Source organism: Engraulis encrasicolus, chromosome 1, assembly GCF_034702125.1.
Source record: "Engraulis encrasicolus isolate BLACKSEA-1 chromosome 1, IST_EnEncr_1.0, whole genome shotgun sequence".
NCBI classification, from domain to species: domain Eukaryota; kingdom Metazoa; phylum Chordata; class Actinopteri; order Clupeiformes; family Engraulidae; genus Engraulis; species Engraulis encrasicolus.
In genome coordinates, this window is record NC_085857.1 from 15,433,108 (window position 1) to 15,453,413 (window position 20,306).

Consider the following 20,306-nt stretch of genomic DNA (forward strand, 5'->3'; position numbering starts at 1 on the left):
CAGACAGACAGACAAACGGACAAACAGACAAACCAACGCGACCGAAAACATTACCTCCTTGGCGGAGGTAACTACATAGAACTGCACTACCAATAAGCCTACATTACAACTTGGCCATTGCCATTCTGGTAGGGGACTTTTACACTAACAGAGGTTTGGAACAGGGTTGCCAGATGAGGCTGATGATTTCCAGCCCAAAAAATGCTCAAAACCCGCCTAGAAGCACAGAATCCTTGGGCTGCTTAGAATGTCCGTGTGCGGGGAAAAATGGCATTTTGCCCAATTTTGGCCATAGAAATCAATAGAATTGGGCGGGTTTTCCTGCAAAATGCCATTTTTACCCGCAGACGGACATCCTAAGCAGCCCAATTGGGCGGGAAACAGCCAAACAGCCCAATCTGGCAACACTGGTTTGGAAAGTCGGGTTTTAAAAAAGGTTGCAGCAGTCGTCTGTTCTCCTGCACTCCTTTACAAGGTCGCTATGTATTTGTTTCTCCTCCACCACGTTTCCGTACGTGGTGTACGCGGCGGCGTGCCAGTTGATCAGATTCCCATGCTGAAACTTCCTGTCCTCCGAGTAGTTGTTGATCTCACACGGGGCGATCACGCGGTCCCACATGTGCACGTCCGTCAGCTGTCCGATGAACGCGTCGATCTGGTAGAACCCGCCTCCGTACGCGTCCTGGTCGAGGCCGATGATGACGATCGGCGTGCCCGTGAGACGGCCGCCCTTGAAGACAAACTTCCTTGCGCCCGGCTTGCCGTTCACCCACACCTGAGAAGAAGGCAAGACCGGATTACGCCAAAGTGATGCTCTCAGGCACTACAGAAGGGCTATTCAAATGGCAGCCCTGGGGCCAGATGCAGCCCTTGGATGACAAGGTTCTGGCCCCCCGCAAGCCCCTTGAAATACAGAACCGTTTTTCGGAATTCAGATATAAAGGTACAGATTCCGTATTGAGCTGAAACGGGACACAGGGCGTTAAAATGCAGGAATTTACATCTGAGAAATGCAATTTTTTCTGGGGGAGGACCCCCCGACCCCCCACCTCAATGAAGTGTCACGTATTTTTTTCATTGACAGTCGGCAACAATAATACATACATAATTTTCAGCCCCTTTACTGGGAGGAATTTGAAAAACTGGCCCTGGTTGACATTTAATTGAATACCCCTGGTCTACAGTATACCCCACAGGTGCCCCAGCTTGTGTCTTGTAGTGCCCCCCACTGGTCAAACATGGGTGGTACCCCTGGGCCTTATGGATAATCCAGCCATGCTGTGAAGGGCTAATTTTTCCTATAATGTCATTATATCTGTCTCTGTCTTTTTTAGACTTCTAGATACAGTAAATACTCTGTTACAATATATTCTGAACATTGGAGTGAAATAGAAGTCTCATGTACAGTTACTCATGCTGAAGGTAAACCAAAACATTCCCAAACCATGCATTGTTTGCCTCACTGGCCTGTTCAATGACAAATGCTGGTAAACAAATACTAATGCCTCTTTTCCACTGCCAGTTTTCTGGTAGGCCTGGTAGCTCGACACAGGCTCGGCTGCCACTATTTGCTCTTCAATTGAGCTGTGTCGTGCCCAATCAAAAAGCAAAAAGTGGCGGCCCAGTTGCGTTGTGTCGAGCTGTAGGCCTACCACAAAACCGGCAGTGCAAAAGAGGCATAAGGAAACTTGACACCTCCCCCAGTGGTGTAGTCTACTTTTTAGTGGTGGGTATACTGTATATTTGAGCATTTTTTGAAGTGGGTATACTGTATATGCTTGTGCTATTCAAAACAATGGATCAATCAATTTTAAGTGGGTATACTGAAATCCCTGAAATTTAGAAGTGGGTATACTCCGTATACCCGCGTTCTACGTAGACTACACCAATGACCTCCCTCCTCTGTTTGGGGGTCGGAAATCGATCCAGTTCCAACAGCACTGCGGAGTACTATCAGTTCTGACAGGTCGGTTACCCCCGCACACAATTTCAGTACAGCTGAGCATGGATAATCAATGTGTGTCTCTGACAGCATAGAACCCGTTCCACGGACATCGGCATCGGTGTGCGGGGTTGTATTGAAAACAGTGGAATTGAACATTGGCAGAGCAGTGCTCCGCGCTTTTTTGGAACTGGCATATGGAGGCCCTCTCACCTGAGTTGTCTGGTGCAAATATATTTCTTTTACAGTAGAATTTGGACTCTCTACGCATCATCCCTCAGCTTACAGGTGCATCACAGTGGGACAAACATCACTGAAAAGTAGAGTCTGGAGCATACAGCAGCTCAGGGCAGTCATGGGTGAGCGGTTAGGGCGTCAGACTTGCATCCCAAAGGTTGCCGGTTCGACTCCCGACCCGCCAGGTTGGTGGGGGGAGTAATCAACCAGTGCTCTCCCCCATCCTCCTCCATGACTGAGGTACCCTGAGCATGGTACCGTCCCACCGCACTGCTCCCCATGGGGCGCCACTGAGGGCTGCCCCCTTGCACGGGTGAGGCATAAATGCAATTTCGTTGTGTGCACTGTGCAGTGTTCACTTGTGTGCAGTGGAGTGCTGTGTCACAATGACAATGGGAGTTGGAGTTTCCCAATGGGCTTTCACTGTCACTTTTCACTTTCTTAGCTTTTAAGTTTTCAATATGTGCAAACACCCGACTAACGTTTCGGTGTTGCTACACCTTTTTCAGTCCAACAAAAACCTAAAAACTAAGCTGCAGTGTGCTCCAGCCTCTACTTTCCCAATTCAAATGTTTTACTTCACCGGTGACAGGGCCTCACACCTGAGTTGTCTGGTGGTGCAAATATTTCTTTTTTTTTCACTTCACCTGAGACAGGCCCGTGTCAGAGTCCCACGTGCCGCAGACCGAGTTCCAGTGGTTGAGGTCGGCCGGGAGCCCCCAGAACTGGCCCACCGCGTCGCCCACGATCTGATAGTAGCTGCTATTGCCCTTCTTGCTGAGCAGGAAGCCGTTGAAGCGTTTGCGCGTGGCCAAGGAGAAGAAGGACTGGACCCGCTCAGCTTCGGGCATGTCGGAGAAGTACCTCAGGCAGACACTGGCGGCCGCGATGTCGCCGCTCAGGGTCACGGTGGGATGCAGTCGGACGTAGCTGTCTGGGATGCCCGGAAACGTAAACGCCTTACCGTGAAGATCTGCAAACGGAAGGAAAAAATAAATAGGTCACGGTCAGGCTATTATGCCTACGGTGGGATGCAGTCGGACGTAGCTGTCTGGGATGCCCGGAAAAGTAAACGCCTTACCGTGAAGATCTGCAAAGAGAAGGAAGATAAATATATATAGGTAATTGCCAATGAGGTCATTGTCAATGAGGTCATTGAGAGGTCGCGAAGATGGATAAAGAAGAGAAAAAAATGAAGAGGTCACAGTCAGGCTATTAAGGCTAGCCCTAGCCCTTAGCTTAGTCAGGAAAAGAGCAATGCAAGTACTTTCTGAGCTCCGGAGGCTGGGGAACTCCTCCCACTTTGTCAGTAACCAATCAACTTTGGGCAGCTGCAGCTCCAACAGCCCTGGGTAGAGTTGTGTTCAAAGCAGTGACGTGGTTTAAGTAGAGACGTTTTATAAGGACTAAGAAAATGTTTGTTTTAAATTTCAGCACAGCCTTTTCTGGCCTCAACCAGTAGCAAAGCAAGGGAGGTGGGTCAACCATGGCGTTTGAGAAACGTCAATTGTTGTGCTCTAGGTCAGACTAAGTCTCGAAGAGATTTGAAAGTCGATGATAATCAGGCTGGGATACAGTCTGATGTATACCTGTTCGGGATGCCTGCTGCAAAAAGTAAACGCCTTACCGTGAAGATCTGCAAACGGAAGGAAAATAAAATATATAAAGAAGGAAAAGAAAATTATAGGTCATTGTCAATGAGGTCATTATTCAGGTTACGGTTAGGCTATTAGGGTTACAGGTAGGATGCAGTCAGACTGTTTGGGATGGAAAAGTAAATGCCTTACTGTGAAGATCTTCAAGGAAAGAAAAAAATACAAGAAAAAAAGGCTATGGCAAACAAGGTCATCAATCAGGCCATTAATTCATGGCCCTGTAATAATAATAATAATAATAATAATAAATGTCACAATTCATTCAAGAGATGCAGCTCAATGTTTTTAACTGTTTGATTAATTAGGGTAATTGGAACAGCATAGCAACATGTGACCAGGAAACAAATGAAGCGTCATTTGACAATGAGACAATGAGAAGATATTTTTCCTCTGTTTGATGGAATTTATATAGACTTTAATTCATTACCCCTCCACCATCTTCTATCGCTTTTGCTATCTGCTAAGATAATGCTTGAAACAAGTAAAACATCTGATCATGAACAAAATGACTTACATTGAAAAAATGACTTCAATGGACAGATTTCTTAAAACTATTAAATTGTTTAAAAGTCTAATTCAAAAGTGGTAGTAATTAGGTGGTTTCTAATTAGAATAAGACTGACTAGACATGTTTTACTCGTAATTAGAAGAATAAAAACTTGCTACGATTTCATGCACAAAAATCCTTGTTTTTTTAAAGAACAGTACTTACTCTTTGGGGCCGCATAGCAACATGAGACCAGGAAAGAAATGAAGATCAACTGCAGCATCTCTAATTGTCCAGATGAGTCTTGACTTGATATATGCAGTAAAAAATAAAAGCAAGTTTATCTCCGTGCTTAATGGAATTTGTATAGAATTGCGTTCCTTATCTTGCTCTATATCTCTTTGAATATGCTGGGTATTGCTGTGATGACATTTGCTTGCTTCCTCTGACTGAGACTAAAAGTGCTGTCTGAACCAATGTGTGAATGTATGTAATGCACAGGCCAGGACTGGTAATATGACACACCGGGCATTTCCTGGTGGTTTCCCGCTGATTTCCCAGTGCTTAATTACATAGTAAATAAGGATGAAAATATCAAATTTGGGAATGGGAAGCATCGTTGCAATGAGGAGCATAGTTGTAAACCCTACTCTGGACACAGTCCCGGTACTCAGGGGCCAAGGCAGTTGTTTTTTTTTTTTTTTGTATTTTCTTAGAGACTGGTCCACAATTTAGATGGGTGCGCAAAAGTGCCTGGGGCCTTTATTGGTCCAAGTCCAGCCCTGGCAATGCACACCATAGGATGTTACTCTATACACCCAACAACATCAGGTTTACTTAAAATGTTAGACGATAGTGTAGCACAACCAGGGCCGCTGACAGCTTTTGCCGGGCCCCTGGAAACATAATTTGAAGGGCCTACTCACTCACCCAATACATGCAATGTAATGACGGCCCAAATCTGGGCCACCCACTGTCCCTGTGGCCGGGACCTCCGGCCCCTTTGTCCCACGACTGTCTGCTTCCCTGGGCGCACAACCTCAGGGTGTGTAAGGTTTGTTAGGTTAGAAGGTGTCATGTTGAGAAGATGGAAGGCACAGACATCAAATATTTAAGCCAGGAGCGGGGCTCAGAACGACCTAGATTTCTGAAGAAGCCATTGACACTGCGGCCTGATAGGGTAATTAAAAACGGGTTGAACTCAACAACAAAGCATGTGTTCTGATGCCTCTGTCTGCTCAGCCATTGTGAAAGTGTTTGACTCCAAAAATATATAATTACATTACATTACGCTAAATTTAGCCATCGATTTAATACAAAGTGACGTAAAATTGCTTTACAGGGTATTGGTTACAGTATCTGGAGCAAGGGTGCGGAACCTACTGTATGTCTCGAGGGCCATTTGGGGCCCTTGAGTCCGTTTTCTCCGGCCCCCGATATAATTTTAATGTTATGCAGCTTCACATGAAATATGACATATTTTGTAAAGGAATCTTAGAAAATACATTTGTAATACAATTAAGTTATATGGGGGACCTAGAGAAGGTGGGGACTGTTTTAAAGGTGGCTGCCTTCAATATTTGCCCAAAGTGCAGGGGGAAAGCCTGATTTGTGTACACAGTATGGCGGACTCTCGGAGGACTTTTGTGACCCTCGGATGAATTTAAAGTGGCCCCTGGAATGAAAAAGGTGATCTGGAGCAATGTGGAGTAAGGTGCCTTACTCTAGGCCACTTCAGGCATTGATGGAGGTGTAATAGGAGGAGGAGTAAGGGTGGGTTTCAAACCTGCAACCCTCTGACCATAAAAACACCGCCCTAACCATTAGGCCACGACTGCCCTATCAATTCAGTACCACACAAAGTTTATTGAAAAAATTAAACACCATTTTAAAAGTTGTTGCGCAAAACAAATGTCTATGCCCTGCATTTAATGTCTATGTCTATGCCCTGCATTTAAACACCAACATTTAATGTCTATGTCTATGTCTATGCCCTGCATGTAAACACCATTTTAAAAGTTGTTGCGCAAAACAAATGTCTATGCCCTGCATAGATGCATGTACAGTCGCAAGACCAGAGAACAGTGTGGCACCTTTGGAGAGGTCAGTGGTTCGGGTGGGGGGGGGACCAAAACATGGGCAAAAAGGGAAAGAAATCTGGTGCCACACGGATGTCTATTTTCTGTAATTTATTTTTTAGTGCAGTGAGACTAACGTTTCGACATGCGTCTTCATCAGAGTCCTCGCTTCACTAAAAAAAATTAATTACAGAAAATAGACATCCGTGTGGCACCAGATATATTTCCCTTTTTGACTCCTATATGTTGTTTGACCTTTGGTGCCTGGAGTGACATACACAGGGGTTGCAACACATCACTCCCACACTCAGACAGCTTCACTGGCTCCCAGTGAAGTCCCGCATTCAGTACAAAATTCTCCTGCTGACATACAAATCACTTCACTCTCTTGCTCCTCAGTACCTCTCTGAACTCCTCCAACCCCACTCCCAGTCCAGGTCTCTGCGGTCTTCTGAAAAGGACAATCTCATCATCCCCCGAGCCAGACTCCGTACTGTTGGTGACAGAGCTTTTTGCGTTGCTGGAACAGTCTACCTCCCAACATATGCCAGGCCCCCACACTAGCTACGTTCAAGAAGCACCTGAAATCACATCTATTCACAGAGGCATATGGACTTTAATTTCACTGGCCCATCCCCTGCCCCTTCAACCATGTATATAACAATGTAAATAACAATGTAGTATGTTACAGCTGAATGAACACATTGCAATGCAAGATGAGGCCTTTGGGGTTTAAATGCAACCTTATTTCATGTTTTTTATGTGCATCAGAGGCTGAGATATTTAGATTTTTATAGGTTGAGGGCAACTCTCCCAACAATGGCTTAGGCATTCAGCAGGTGTTTTTTTGCAGGTGCTGTAGGCATTCATGGGTTAAGTGTTAGGGTTTCGCAGAGAGAAGGGAGTGTTTACATAAAACTTTGAATATATTGTATGCTTTCTTGTCACCACTCCATACATTGGTTAGGCTACTATATTACCTGTAAGGAAATGGTATTGTCACAATGAATTTCAAGTCCAACTGGGGTCCATGGAGTTTCAGCTAGTACAAGGCTTTGGTCTAATTTTTTGGGAGTCGGTCTCTAGAGGGTTGCAGGTTCAAATCCCATATCATCCATGGCTGAAGTTCCCATGAGCCGGGAGCAACACACTGTTTCCCACAGACCAAGTAGCATTGTGCTGTGTGAAAATGTTTGGACAGTGCAATGCCGTACTTTAATTGATAGCTCGCTCTCTGTCTCTCTCTCTCTCTCTCTCTCTCTCTCTCTCTCTCTCTCTCTCTCTCTCTCTGAGAATGATCACATTGGAAAAAAGAGAGAAAAGATAGGCCACATACAGGTATGCAAAAAATAAGATGTATCAATGCATGCATAATGACAGTCAGTGCACATGCACTTTTTTATGTTAAGTCAGTTTTAGTGCATCTCAATGTTTGAAGGAGAAGTTATGTTTGTGTGTTGCTTTGTACATGAGGCTCCAGGGCTCCAGTGCGTGTCATTGCTATCAACTCTTCTTCTCACATCCAGTCTGGGTACGGTGACCGCAATTTCCTTGGGTTACTGTTGTTCCTGGAACGACATCGCAAAGTTGGCCCTGGATCAACATCTGGTTTGAGTGGTCATCTATGTCAGATTTCGCGCCAGTAACGTCTTCAGCAGTAGGCTATGGGTTAAGATCAGCAGAAGTGGCATGCTGTTAATACATTATTCACTGACAGGTTAAGTTTAGGAATATGTTTCGGTAAAGGCGTAGTTTGGCATGTTGTTAGGTTGGTGTACACACATTTTCACTGACAGGTTATGATTAGGAATTAGTTTTGGTTTAGGCACAGTTCTACATCGTAGAAGCCACTGTGACGGCACTTAGCATGCCCGCTAATTTTTGGAATCAGACATAGAATAGGCCTACATACGTAAGATAAAGGCCAACTTTGCGATGTCGTTCCAGGAACAACAGTAACCCGAGGAAATCGCGGTCACCGTCTGGGTACAGGCTGAGTTTGGTCGCCAGTTAGGATAACAGCAGCCTCGCGGTGCAGAGTAAATTTTGGTTGCAGTGTTAATATGTCGTCATATTCAGGGTTGGACTGGAGGAGAAAAGGGGCCCGGCAATTTTGGCCTAAATTAAAAAAAAAAAAAAATCTGAAAATAGGGGCCCACGAGGGTGCGGGGCCCACCGGCAAATGCCTGCCATGAGAGATGGCCAGTCCAACCCTGGTCATATTCAACACGCATAGTGTTGGTCCTACACTGAGTTAACAATGCAAAAAAATCCTGTGTGGATATAAAATGTCCTGCACTGAGTCGCCAGACTGAAGAGACAGCTGTAGCCACATTAGCCTACACACAAAGGCCACACGCAGATTGTCTCAAGAATTGACTTTTGGCTGAGAGGATGATGAGACTAGCAGTGATTTGCTTGATGCTCTCATGTTGCTGTGCTGCTCCACAGAGTAAGTGTTGCCTAAAAAGCTTGTAATGCATATGTTATTATTATGTCATTTTAATGATTATATATATGGTTTTATCATTATATTAATTATAATAATTTCATGTTTTTTATGATTAAATACAAAAACAGAGATTCAAAATGCTTAAATATCTACAATGTGTGGCCATGCAAATGTTCTTGCACATTTATCTCCGCCAAGGAGGTTATTTTTCTGGTCGCGTTGGTTTGTTTGTCTGCTGGATAACTCAAAAACTCATGAACGGATTTGGATGAAATTTTGTGGAATGGCTGGAAATGACAAAAGGGACAAGTGATTCATTTTGGGGGTGATCCGGATCACGATGCAGATTCAGGATTTAAAAAAAAAAAAAAGATTATACATCAGTGCTTAATTTGTCAAGCGGGAGGTCCTGGAGCGTAGAGGATGGGTGCCCCGCCCCCCCCCGAGGGGGCTCTGTGATGTGTTTCCATGGGGTTCCATCCAAGGTTCCGGAGCTCTTGTCTGAGGTTCCGGAGCTAGCTCCCCCTTGCTCCCCCTCAAATTAAGCACTGATTGCGGGATAGGGCGAATTTTGACATTCCAGTTTCATTCCACAAAAACAAAGCACAAAAGACTTAATAAATAAATAAATGAGGGTGTAATAGAGTCAAATGTTCTATCAAACAGCTTCCTTGGCGGAGGTCTGCACTCTCTGAGTGCATTTCTAGTTGTTTATGTGTTGCAATTAACTTGCTGCGTTGTTGCACTCAGACATGGAGGGGAAAGTTATCATATTCCCGGTGGAATCCGACACGGCCCATGTGAGGGTGACTCCTATGATGAAGGCGAAGTCGCTCTCGGCCGTGACCGTGTGCCTGAGGTTCTTCTCCGACTACAACAAGGAGCAGGCGCCATTTTCTCTGTCGGTTCCAACACATGCGGACGGCTTTGTGTTCTTCCGAGGGAACGGCAGATACAGATTGTACATCAAAGACAGAGGTTAAAAAAAAACATCTATTAGAAAACTATACTTAAAATCTGCTCTTCCATGATCAACTGGGTTAATGTGTGTGTGTGTGTGTGTGTGTGTGTGTGTGTGTGTGTGTGTGTGTGTGTGTGTGTGTGTGTGTGTGTGTGTGTGTGTGTGTGTGTGTGTGTGTGTCTGGGGGGGGGGGGGGTGGGTGGTCTTGTCTGTTATAATTGTGTGTGATATCTGTTTGGACTGCATATTGAGATAATAGCTTGTTGTAATAGAAATTGCCTATTCTGTAACAATGGGCCCCATCTCATAAGCTTCTAATCTTCATTTGGGGACCCTCTGCTTCATGCTGACAAACCTTTTTTGTCACATGTAATTGAATGATAAATAGTGGTGTGAGTAAATAAATAAATAAATAAATAAATAAATAAATAAATAAATTCCTTCCTTCCTTCCTTCCTTCCTTCCTTCCTTCCTTCTTTCCTTCATTCATTCATTCAGGCGTCTTCTTCCATGGTCTGCCGACCCCGTTGAACCAGTGGAACTCTGTCTGCGTGACCTGGGACAGTGGCACAGGCCTGGCCCAGTTCTGGGTGAACGGAGTACCGAGTGCGAGGAAAGCGATTCAGGCCGGCAAGACGATCATCGGATCCCCCGTCATCATGCTCGGCCAAGACCAGGACAGATATGGTGGTGGATTTACCAAATATGACGCCTTTTACGGACACGTCACTGACGTCCACATGTGGGATAATGTGCTTTCTCCTGAGGAGATCAGGCAGTACATGCGCTGTGTCGTTCCAAGACCTGGCAATGTTGTGGACTGGAATAAACTGGATTATGCCAAGCATGGCTATGTGATCGTTGAGCCGCAGCAAAGTGTGTGCTGCCCCAGACCTGAAATTGACTGGCATGTTCCCGTTCCACCCATTGGGCATTAGGCTGCCTTAAAGGTGCACTGTGTAATATTTTTTGTAGTTTATTTCCAGAACTCATGCTGCCCATTCACAAAGGTTACCTTTTTCATGAATACTTACCACCACCACCAAATTCTAAGTATTCATTCATTCAGACTTGGAAAATTGTACTTTTCATACATGAAAAGGGGGATCTTCTCCATGGTCCGCCATTTTGAATATCAAGAAATAGACATATTTATCGGTGAAAATTGCTGTACTTTGGTCATACTAGTAAATATTGGTTTATTATAGGCCTATAGTAAATATTCACGAAAAAGATCAAATTTGGTAATAGGCAGCACAGTTTCAATGAGCAGCATAGTTGCAGTACCCATTCTGGCCACATCCTACACAGTGCACCTTTATATACCTTTACATTCTGGAAATAAACTACTAAAAGTCTAGGCCTACACACTGGCCTTTGAAGGATGTTATGGGCTAACTGTTGCCAACTTTTTGCAAGCACATTAAAACGCTGTACTTTAGGAACACATGACCATATCTGTCTGTTTCTGTGAGTATCCTACTCCAAATCATTCCTTGCACGGTTATTGTATTCTGCATTGATGATTTTGAATAAAAAGTACATGACATACAATTGTTGCAATTATTAGGTGAATATAAATGATAGAGAAATGCAGTCTTCTGTTTTAAGAAAAAAATATTTCTGTTCTTACTTTTTGTGGAATTCAATTCAATTCAAGTTTATTAGGACCATGCACAATTAAAACATAAATGTTTCCATTCCATGCATTGCACCAGATTTAGCCTTAGGCTAGTTTTCATCTTTAGTCCCTGACATTAAAAAAATATATATATATAAAGTAAATAAAAAATAATAAAGTAAAGCAGTCAAAAACAAATGAAAATACACATAAAAACAAATCATTCATATGGCATGAATAAGATCTTGGTTTTGGTTTTTGGTTTTTTGTTTTTTTCCCTCAAATTGCTCCAGGGTTGTGAGTTGTTTAAAATGCCATGAAAATGATCAGTGAAACTATGAAAAACACCTGTACTGTATTTTCAACAGGTTAGATGAGGCAACACATTGTGCTGTTGACACACTGAGCCGACTGGGTTTATTGACCTAGATTCCAAACCGGCTATTTCTCAACCCTACCCCATCTATCTGACCCAGTACTTTACTTCTCAAAATCTCCACTGTCCTCTTAATAAAGGCACAAAAGCCCCCATAAAGTAGGCTACACTTTCCAAAAAGGTGTCTGAATGTCTGATTATCCATATGGACCCCTGTGCTATTCCTATTTTAATTTAAAACCACTAGAGGGAGCAATTGCATTTTATTTGCAGAATGCGATTCAGGAAAAAAAAAATCCCTCTGCGCTTGCCGTACCATGGACTGTGCGGATGTTGATGGTGGACTTTGCGTAAGAGATCGCCGTGGAAGCAAACCGTTCAACAGTTTTTGATGTCCTCATGCGTATTTGTATTTAATTTGGAAATACTTGCCCCTATACCACCACCTAGATGACGCAATTCAATAGAGTAGTGTTGCTCCCTCATCTGTGAAGACGTAAACTGTTACCACCCACTTCTACTCAGCTGTGGTTAGCCTGTCGGTGTAAGATAGCTAACCTTAGTGGTCAAACCAAAACATTGGTCTCAAGTGTAGTATTTGGGCTAGTATTTTTGTATGTGTTATACGCTGCCCGTGGATCAGTAATGTTAAAAGTTACGCCTCAGAACACAAGACTGGTTGTTTTGCTGTTGCTTCTTCTGGGGGATTTGGTTTTTGGGTGGTTTCACTACAGCACCCCACAGCAGTCAACGAAAAAAACTACATCCGACTACGAAGAGCAAAGCTGTTTTTGCCACGTAAGTTATTACCAATACACGCAAAGCATGAACCTATGTGGTTGCGTTGAACAGACTGTGAAATGTTGTGACTCAAAGTTAACATGGGCAGATTTGTTGGCTAGCAGTCTTCTCGCACTTTCCACTGTCACCTTCATTTGGCGTCATTACATCAAGAGCATCAGTTGGGTATTTTGGAGGTTCCTTAGAATGATTTGCAAGTGTAAAATAAAACACACATAGAGGTTTCCTTTTTGACGGGAACAGGACGCCTCCATTGTATCCCTCTTCAAATGCACCTCGACTTCCACTGTTAATACTACTTAGTGTGTGTGTCTTGCTTGCCACCACCACCGACACTGCTAGAAAAAAAAAAAACTATCGACGGCAGCACTACAGCTGTCCTTGTCCTTGTGTCCCTGTCCTTATAAGCAGCTTTATATCGCTTGGGGGAATTGTTAAACCACCCTTAAAAGAACGACATTTAAACTATCATTTAAAAGCTTCAGTTAACTACAGCAAAGTAAAACCCTTCTGACAGGCTTTTTGATATGCCGAAATGTTGCTCCTGCCACACCGACAGTACATCAGGCCAAGAGTTTATAACAATGTTTATTGTAGTCCGTATAATGTGTCAAAAATGCGTTGTTTTTTTATGATTATATTGCTGTCCTGTTAATGTCATCATCTACGTCTCATGTGTGTGTGGACTCGGAGCACCGTTGCATCCCTTGCTGTTGTAAATCGTGGTCTAGCCTGATTGGATCAAGGGCATATATGTTGACATGTCCGCGGGCCGTGTAGTCCTTAAAGGTAAACCTCGCCGTGCGCGCCAATGGGCTCTTCAGGCGAACAAAAACTACAAGTTGTAGGAAGCAGGGGCGGAGTCGGAGACCCAGCTGTGATGACGCTGGATATGCCGCTTTGTTTTGGAGGCGGTACCTGTGGCGACAGAAACAGAATGAGGCACGAGGAGAAAAAACGCAAGTGGCCCCCTAAAGTGACAGCTCATCCTCGTGCGCTCATTACGGTCTCACTCACTCATGTCTCAATGCCAAGCTGCCGTTTTGGCACGAGTATGTGAGGAAGACCACTCGTACGCATGTAACTTGTGAGAGTGTTGCTAAAGTATTACTGAAGCATTATGTTGTCCCTTTGCTGGGGGTGAGAACCAGAGTTAAGGCAAAGTGGAAGTGAAAAGCAGGGGGGACTTGGAAACGAGAAGTTTTGTGTTTACTACGACATGTCCGGAAACATCTGTTGGACATGGACAACGTCGTTGCTGCACCTTCTTTATTTTGGACTACTGCATGCTAAGGTACATTGAGGTGTACATTGCACACGCGCTCGTTCATAACGGTAATGTATTATGAAAACCGTTCATGAGTGTCAAGCTTCTTGTAGTGACAAACTTGGCATTCTGAGAAGATGTCTTGTTCACTATGTTGGTACCATTTTAACTGTCATCCAATATTGACAGAACACAGTTGTAGCGCACTTGTTACTCGTTCATTATGGTAATGTGTTTGTGATATTACATATGGAAATGTAAAGCTTCTAGTGTGTACATGTAAGTCAGGCTTATGCTCTGTGAAGCTGTCACATTTATTATGTTGTGTTACCATTTTTATCTCTATCATCCAGCATATGGCAACCTTGACTGTCACACACTGTCACACACACTGACGAAAAAATAGTCTTTTTGTCAAAAGGAGAATTAGGAGAAAAGGGAGTTTATTTATAATATGTTTATTTTATGGAGCAATGCTTATTTATTGTCGTTGCTGTTAACCTGTTGCATTGATTGGATCAAGTTGTGAATAATTGATGGCGTTGTCTGCAGGCTCTCAAATGTCAGGCAGGTATACTCTCCTACCCAGCCTGCTCTCCTTCCCACTAAGCAGCTGGCCACGTAAAGTGGTGCATATCTGGAATAAACAGAAATACAAAATATAACAAATTATAACCCCAGTGGCCGTGACATATTTGGCCAATTTACTTATTACCACAAACAAATGTGTCTAAGCGATGGTAGGAAAGTGCCTGGATGACCAACTGTAAGAATGGAGCACAGCAGTAAATAATAATACATTTTATTTGGAAGCGCCTTTCTAAACACTCAGTCACTGGGTACAACTACATCAATAAAAGTTGGCATACAAAGATGCAATATCAAATACGTAGACCTAAAAAGCACAAACAAATAAATAAGTAGAGGGAAGAATCAAAGAGAATAAACTAAGCGGAACAGATGGGTGTTCTGTTTGGATTGAAAGAGGGAAAAAGAGCGTTCCAGATGTCAGGGGGAAAAGAGCAGCAGGCTAGAACAATTCTTACTGATAACTGATAACACTAAAAATCTTCCCCTCCAAAGCAGACATTATCGGTAAATCATACATATTCTGAATCCTATGGTCATGCCAGCATTTTAGTATTAAGATTTTGTTTCTCTGATACTCCCTGGTGCCACAGCATTAAAAGGTATAAAAGGAATTGGGCGTAAATGGCAGAAAAATGTGTGTAATTAAAGGTTTGAAGAGCTCCAGGGTTGGTTGTGCATCTCCATAATGTTTGCAAAAGGGCTTAAATGAAAGCCCAGACTCTCCTTTAAAATGGCACCAAGCATGACAAAATAAAATGATCCCTTATGTCTAATATAGATAATGATCTATGACAATGCTCTGCTTGATTTATATACTTTTTCCCCCTCAACCTTTTACATTATGTGTATTATGGGGGATGCTTGCAGAGCTTTAGTGTACATTTACTTAACTGTATTGTGGTTTCCTGTGTACAACTGTCATCTGTTTATTTGTTTGTTTATTCGTTTGTTTATTCGTAGATTCTTTCATTTTCAACACTGACTGACGTCTCTCTCTGTTGTGTCGTCTCTTTTCAGTTGACTGGCGTCCTGGACGACTGCTTCTGTGACGTCGAGAGCATCGATGTCTTCAACAACTTCAAGGTCTACCCCCTCATAAGGAAGCTCACCGCCCGTGACTTCTTCAGGTACTACAAGGTGAGTGTCCTCCTCCTCCTCCTCCTCCTCTTCCTCCCCCTGAAGATGGCTTTGCCCAAAACGTCTGTCTGTTTGTCATGCTGACCGACTAAATAATATCTGTAATGTATATACAGTGTATAATCAATGATAACAAAAAAACAAGAATTGTAATCGAGAGTGCAGCTTTTCTACAACATATGTAGGCTACTGATCCAGTTGCTCGCACCCGAAATAACTTTTCTTGAAAGAATTTGGAATTGAGTGCACTTACCAAATAAAGTCTGCAGCTTTGCCCAGTTACAACATGAAGATTATGGCCTCATGCCATGGCAGTTGAAGCTCTATGCCAAATTTGAGCCTTCAATATTGTACAGCTATTGCGCAATGGTCTCTCTCTCTCTCTCTCTCTCTCTCTCTCTCTCTCTCTCTCTCTCTCTCTGAGTTCTGTATCCTCAGGAGACTAGGGTGGCATTGGTGGCTCCTATTTCGGTCTCTCTCTTCCCTACAGAGCTGTGTGTGTGTGTGTGTGTGTGTGTGTGTGTGTGTGTGTGTGTGTGTGTGTGTGTGTGTGTGTGTGTGTGTGTGTGTGTGTGTGTGTGTGTGTGTGTGTGTGTGTGTGTGTGTGTGTGTGTGTGTGTGTGTGTGTGTGTGTGTGTGTGTGATGGCAGTGTAATAGAGTCTTCTACAGTATAGGAGGGCACAAGGCTGTTGTTTAGGTCTATTTTTTTTATTCATATGATGCCATACCAAAATATTTTGTATCTGCACTTTTCATGTGACATTGATTGTTTGATTGGATATGTTTAACAGGCATAGGGAGTATACTCATGAACGGCCATCCGGATACTTTGCTCTTAAATTTGCGTTACGCCCCTTTATGGGTGAAAACAAACCGAATGTCTCATTGACTTACATGCTACATCGACTAGCCTAAATGAACACATTCCATGCTTCAGCCACGGCTGTTTGGCTATATTATTTGAACAGCCGGCAACACAACACGTTTTCGGCATGTTGCGCGTGAACAACACTAGTCTACAGGTCTGCATCTTTTGTTTATTAAACCCCAACATCACCAATTGACTTGCATGGGTTGTTTACCCCCACAAATAGGCGTAACGCACATGGAAAACGTCACGCCGTTCATGAGTATCCTGCTGGTTGATATGACAGCAATGAGATGAGTTACATTACATCACATTTAGCTGACACTTTTATTCAAAGCGACTTACAAAGAGGACTTAAAAGCATGTACGGAACGAATGCACAGTCAATACAGAGAGCCGTAGTAGACGAGTAATGTAGAACAGATAGAGAGCAGTGATGTGGATTATAAATGAAGAGCTCTTTTCCAAAATGAGATATATCCATTTTATAGAATGTTGGGAAATTGACATTTTTGTATTGGGCATTCAATTGAAATGCATTGCAAAATGCATGTTTATAGAGGTCGTAAAGTATGTCCTCAAAACATTTGAATAGCAAGAATTCATATATAGATAATAGGACCTCTTAACAGTCAATTCCAATATTAAAATGCAAAAAGTCAAAAATGGTGGATATAGCGTTTTGGAAAAGAGCTCTTCAAATAGTACAAGTAAGTGCCCAAGTAAGTGTAGTACAAGTAAGTGCCCCGGTAAGTTTTGTTATTCAGGGAAGCTCTCTCGGAAGAGATGAATCTTCGCTTACTAAAGCTAGATTTATGCTTCGGGCGCATAGCCTCTGCGTCCGTCCGTCTTCTGTCTGTGCGAGTCCACGCCCCTCGCCCTCCGCGCAGAGGCTCTGCGTCCGTCCTCGAGCGCCTTGAAAAAAATCTAACTATCCGTCGGACGGACGCGGAGGACGCAGACAAAAAGGCGCTATGATTGGTCGTCTCCTTCCTCTTGTGGCAGCGCAATGCTGGTAGTTTGCGAGAGCAGAGCTGTTAAAAACTATATTGATGCCTTCTGTGTAAATATGTGTAAATACACAAAGCTACAAGCTAAGTAGGCCTAACAAACGATGCATCAGTTGAACACTCGTGGCACAATGCCTACGGTTTTACTACCGTAGCATCCTCCACCGAATGTAAACACACATCGGCAGAATCAACGGTCTTTACATGCTTGCATTTTCTGCTCGTGAAAACAGACTGGGTATGTCAAATAATGATATCAGTAGCCTACATTGCCTTTGCAATTTGTGTGAAAATACTTAGCTAACCAGGCTAGAAAGCAACATTGCTTAATAATGACCGCACCAGTTCTTGCAATGAAGTGAAGGTAATCGCGCAATTTAAAATGTGGCTCGCGACGAGACCTCGCAGAGCTCGCAGATGCATGAATACAAAGTTTGTTCGTGGCCACTCCCATGCGACTTTTGACGAGCGCAGTTGCAGAAGTCTAATCTGACCTTTTCTGTATGTTACTGTAGTCTCATGCTGGACCCAGTTTCTTGAAAGCATTTTGCTAACCTGTTATCAGCTTAGCAAATTATATTATTATATCTGCCTATGGAACATTGCATTTCAACCAAGGAAGTTGCTGACTTGGTTAGCAAGGACGTGGTTCAGAAACTCACCCCTGGTTAGGCTTCCTGTGGTATTTTTCATTGGGTGGCTACAGCTGTGGGTTGGTTTGGGTCATGGCTAGGACAGTGTGTTTTCCCTTACGCAATAAGCTTGCTAGATCAGAATATTCTGTATTTTTTATGTTATATCATGGTGATGGAAGGTCGTACACACACACACACACACACACACACGCACACACACACACACACACTATTAGTTGAGTTTCTATTGACTTGCTGGTTTAGGCTTCCTATGGTCTTTAATTGGGTGGCTACTAGCTACTGCTACTGTGGGTTGGTTGTGGTCGTGGCTAGGGAAGTGTGCTTTCTGTTACCTATTAAGCTTGTTAGGCTACCTATGCTCTTTTCTTGGGTGGCTAGTACTGTGGGTTGGTTGTGGTCGTGGCTAGGGAAGTGTGCTTTCTGTTACCTATTAAGCTTGTTTAGTTAGGTTTAAGTGCAGCTAACTCACAACATGCTGCTCTCAATTAGTAAGTGACCCCCACCCCCCACCCCCATAGAGAGAGAGAGAGAGAGAGAGAGAGAGCCTGTAAGCCAGAGAGAGAGAGAGAGAGAGAGAGAGAGAGAGAGAGAGAGAGAGAGCGCCAGAGAGGTGGGGGGCAGTAGGCTGATGTGGCAAGGTTTTTTTTCCTTCTTGTTTTGACGTGGCACACAGCACAGGAAAGAGTCTGTGTGCGGTGGAGTGATAGGGGGCCACGCAAGCCATCTCAGGAAGCATTCAGAGAGCCTTACACAGACAGACAGACAGACAGACAGACATGGATAGATGGGCTGAAACATTAAAACAATACTGTACCATTTCTGAAAATCAGATAATTTTCCTCCTGTACTTCCAGCTGTTTTCAGAGTCTAGCAGTGCAAATTTTACATGTGTAGAGCCTGATACATACACACCCTAGAAGCACTCAGAGAGCGCAGACCTCAGCCAAGGAAGCTGCTTGATGCATTTGACTATGTTACACCTCAAGTCTTTCTGCATACTTTTTTGATGAGTCCCCGCAATTCAATTTCTGGTCACTAGGGGCGTCTGGATATATAGGCCAGCAATGGTGAAGAATCTTTTATAAAGTTCTGGTTCCGGTTCGTGATCCATATCACCACCAGAATTTAATCACTTGTTCATTGGGTCATTGCTAACAACTACACAAAATTTTGTCCAAATCCGTTGATTAGTTTCTGAGTTATCCTTCTGACAGAATCTTTTAAAAGGTCCTGGTTCCGGTTCGTGATCCAGATCACCACCAGAATTTAATCACTTGTTCCTTGGGTCATTTTCAACAACTCCACAAAGTTTCGTCCAAATCCGTTGATTAGTTTTTGAGTTATGCTGCTGACAGACAGACAGACAGACAGACAGACAGACAGACCGACGCGACCGAAAACATTGCCTCCTTGGCGGAGGTAATAAGCAGACAGACAGACATGCAGACTAACACGTAGAGTTGAGCAGGAACATTAAGACTGCCTCCCATTTTTTTTCAAATTGACACCCTCACTCTGATTCAAGGGGAAGTTGTTCAGGGGTTAATGCACTTCCGATCGTTACAAGACAGAAGTATGTCTGCGCTTCAGCCTAGTTGGTGCTGCTCCCGGTCGAGGAGAATAGAACAGGCGAAACTGCAGAAGCCACGTCAGAACTTCACATGCAGTAATAGGGGTGTAAATCACAGCCTTCACGACGATACAATACGGTATCGATTTGTTAGTTCAGGGATTCGATTTTTTTCAATACTTAAGAATTCCCCACGATACGATGCGATTCGGTTCGATTAGATTTTTTTCCAATTACTTTTCCACTACTATTGTGTTATGGAGCTAGGGCATTGCACAGGGGCCAGCGATTCGATTCTTTTCGATTCTTTAGAATGCCCCACGATACGATGCGATTCGATTAAATCGCCGGCTGATACTTCCGATACATCAATACTTTTCGATTTTATTTACATCCCTATGCAGTAAGTGTGACACACACAGACAAACGGATAAGAGAACAGAAGGATATCTGTCCTGAATATGTCCAAAACGCTCAAACATTCAGTTTGACACATATGGACTGACATAGCCTGGGCAAAAGCCGACTGTTGACTGTCAAACAGTCTGGTGAAAGCTAAGAGGAATCCGTGTCCGTCGACAGTGGGAGATGGTCTG

General features: G+C 43.5%; 3 protein-coding genes across 6 annotated transcripts in view; 2 read left to right on the top strand and 1 right to left on the bottom strand.

Moving 5' to 3' along the window:
- Positions 1–427: 427 nt before the first annotated feature.
- On the bottom strand, positions 428–4,464 carry LOC134456361 (C-reactive protein-like). The gene is made up of 3 exons (XM_063207733.1): positions 4,458–4,464; positions 2,827–3,152; positions 428–775 (listed from the first exon to the last, which is right to left on the bottom strand). Exons 1-3 carry the CDS (start codon positions 4,462–4,464, stop codon positions 428–430), a joined length of 681 nt encoding a protein of 226 aa, XP_063063803.1.
- A 4,237-nt stretch (positions 4,465–8,701) lies between these two features.
- Positions 8,702–10,750, top strand: LOC134456372 (serum amyloid P-component-like). Its single transcript, XM_063207741.1, has 3 exons — positions 8,702–8,851; positions 9,602–9,829; positions 10,311–10,750. The coding sequence occupies exons 1-3, from the start codon at positions 8,794–8,796 to the stop codon at positions 10,748–10,750; spliced, it is 726 nt and encodes a 241-aa protein (XP_063063811.1). The 5' UTR covers positions 8,702–8,793.
- Positions 10,751–12,147: 1,397 nt separating this feature from the next.
- ero1b (endoplasmic reticulum oxidoreductase 1 beta) overlaps positions 12,148–20,306 on the top strand; it is a 46,021-nt gene continuing 37,862 nt past the window's right edge. For 2 of the 4 annotated variants that reach the window (XM_063197927.1, XM_063197935.1), the window contains exons 1-2: positions 12,148–12,607; positions 15,486–15,605. In XM_063197927.1, the coding sequence (XP_063053997.1) occupies positions 12,455–12,607; positions 15,486–15,605 (273 nt within the window). In that variant the 5' untranslated portion in view covers positions 12,148–12,454. Of the gene's footprint in view, positions 12,608–13,321; positions 13,905–15,485; positions 15,606–20,306 lie in introns of those variants that run through there. The other 2 variants (XM_063197937.1, XM_063197941.1) reach the window with 1 other exon arrangement.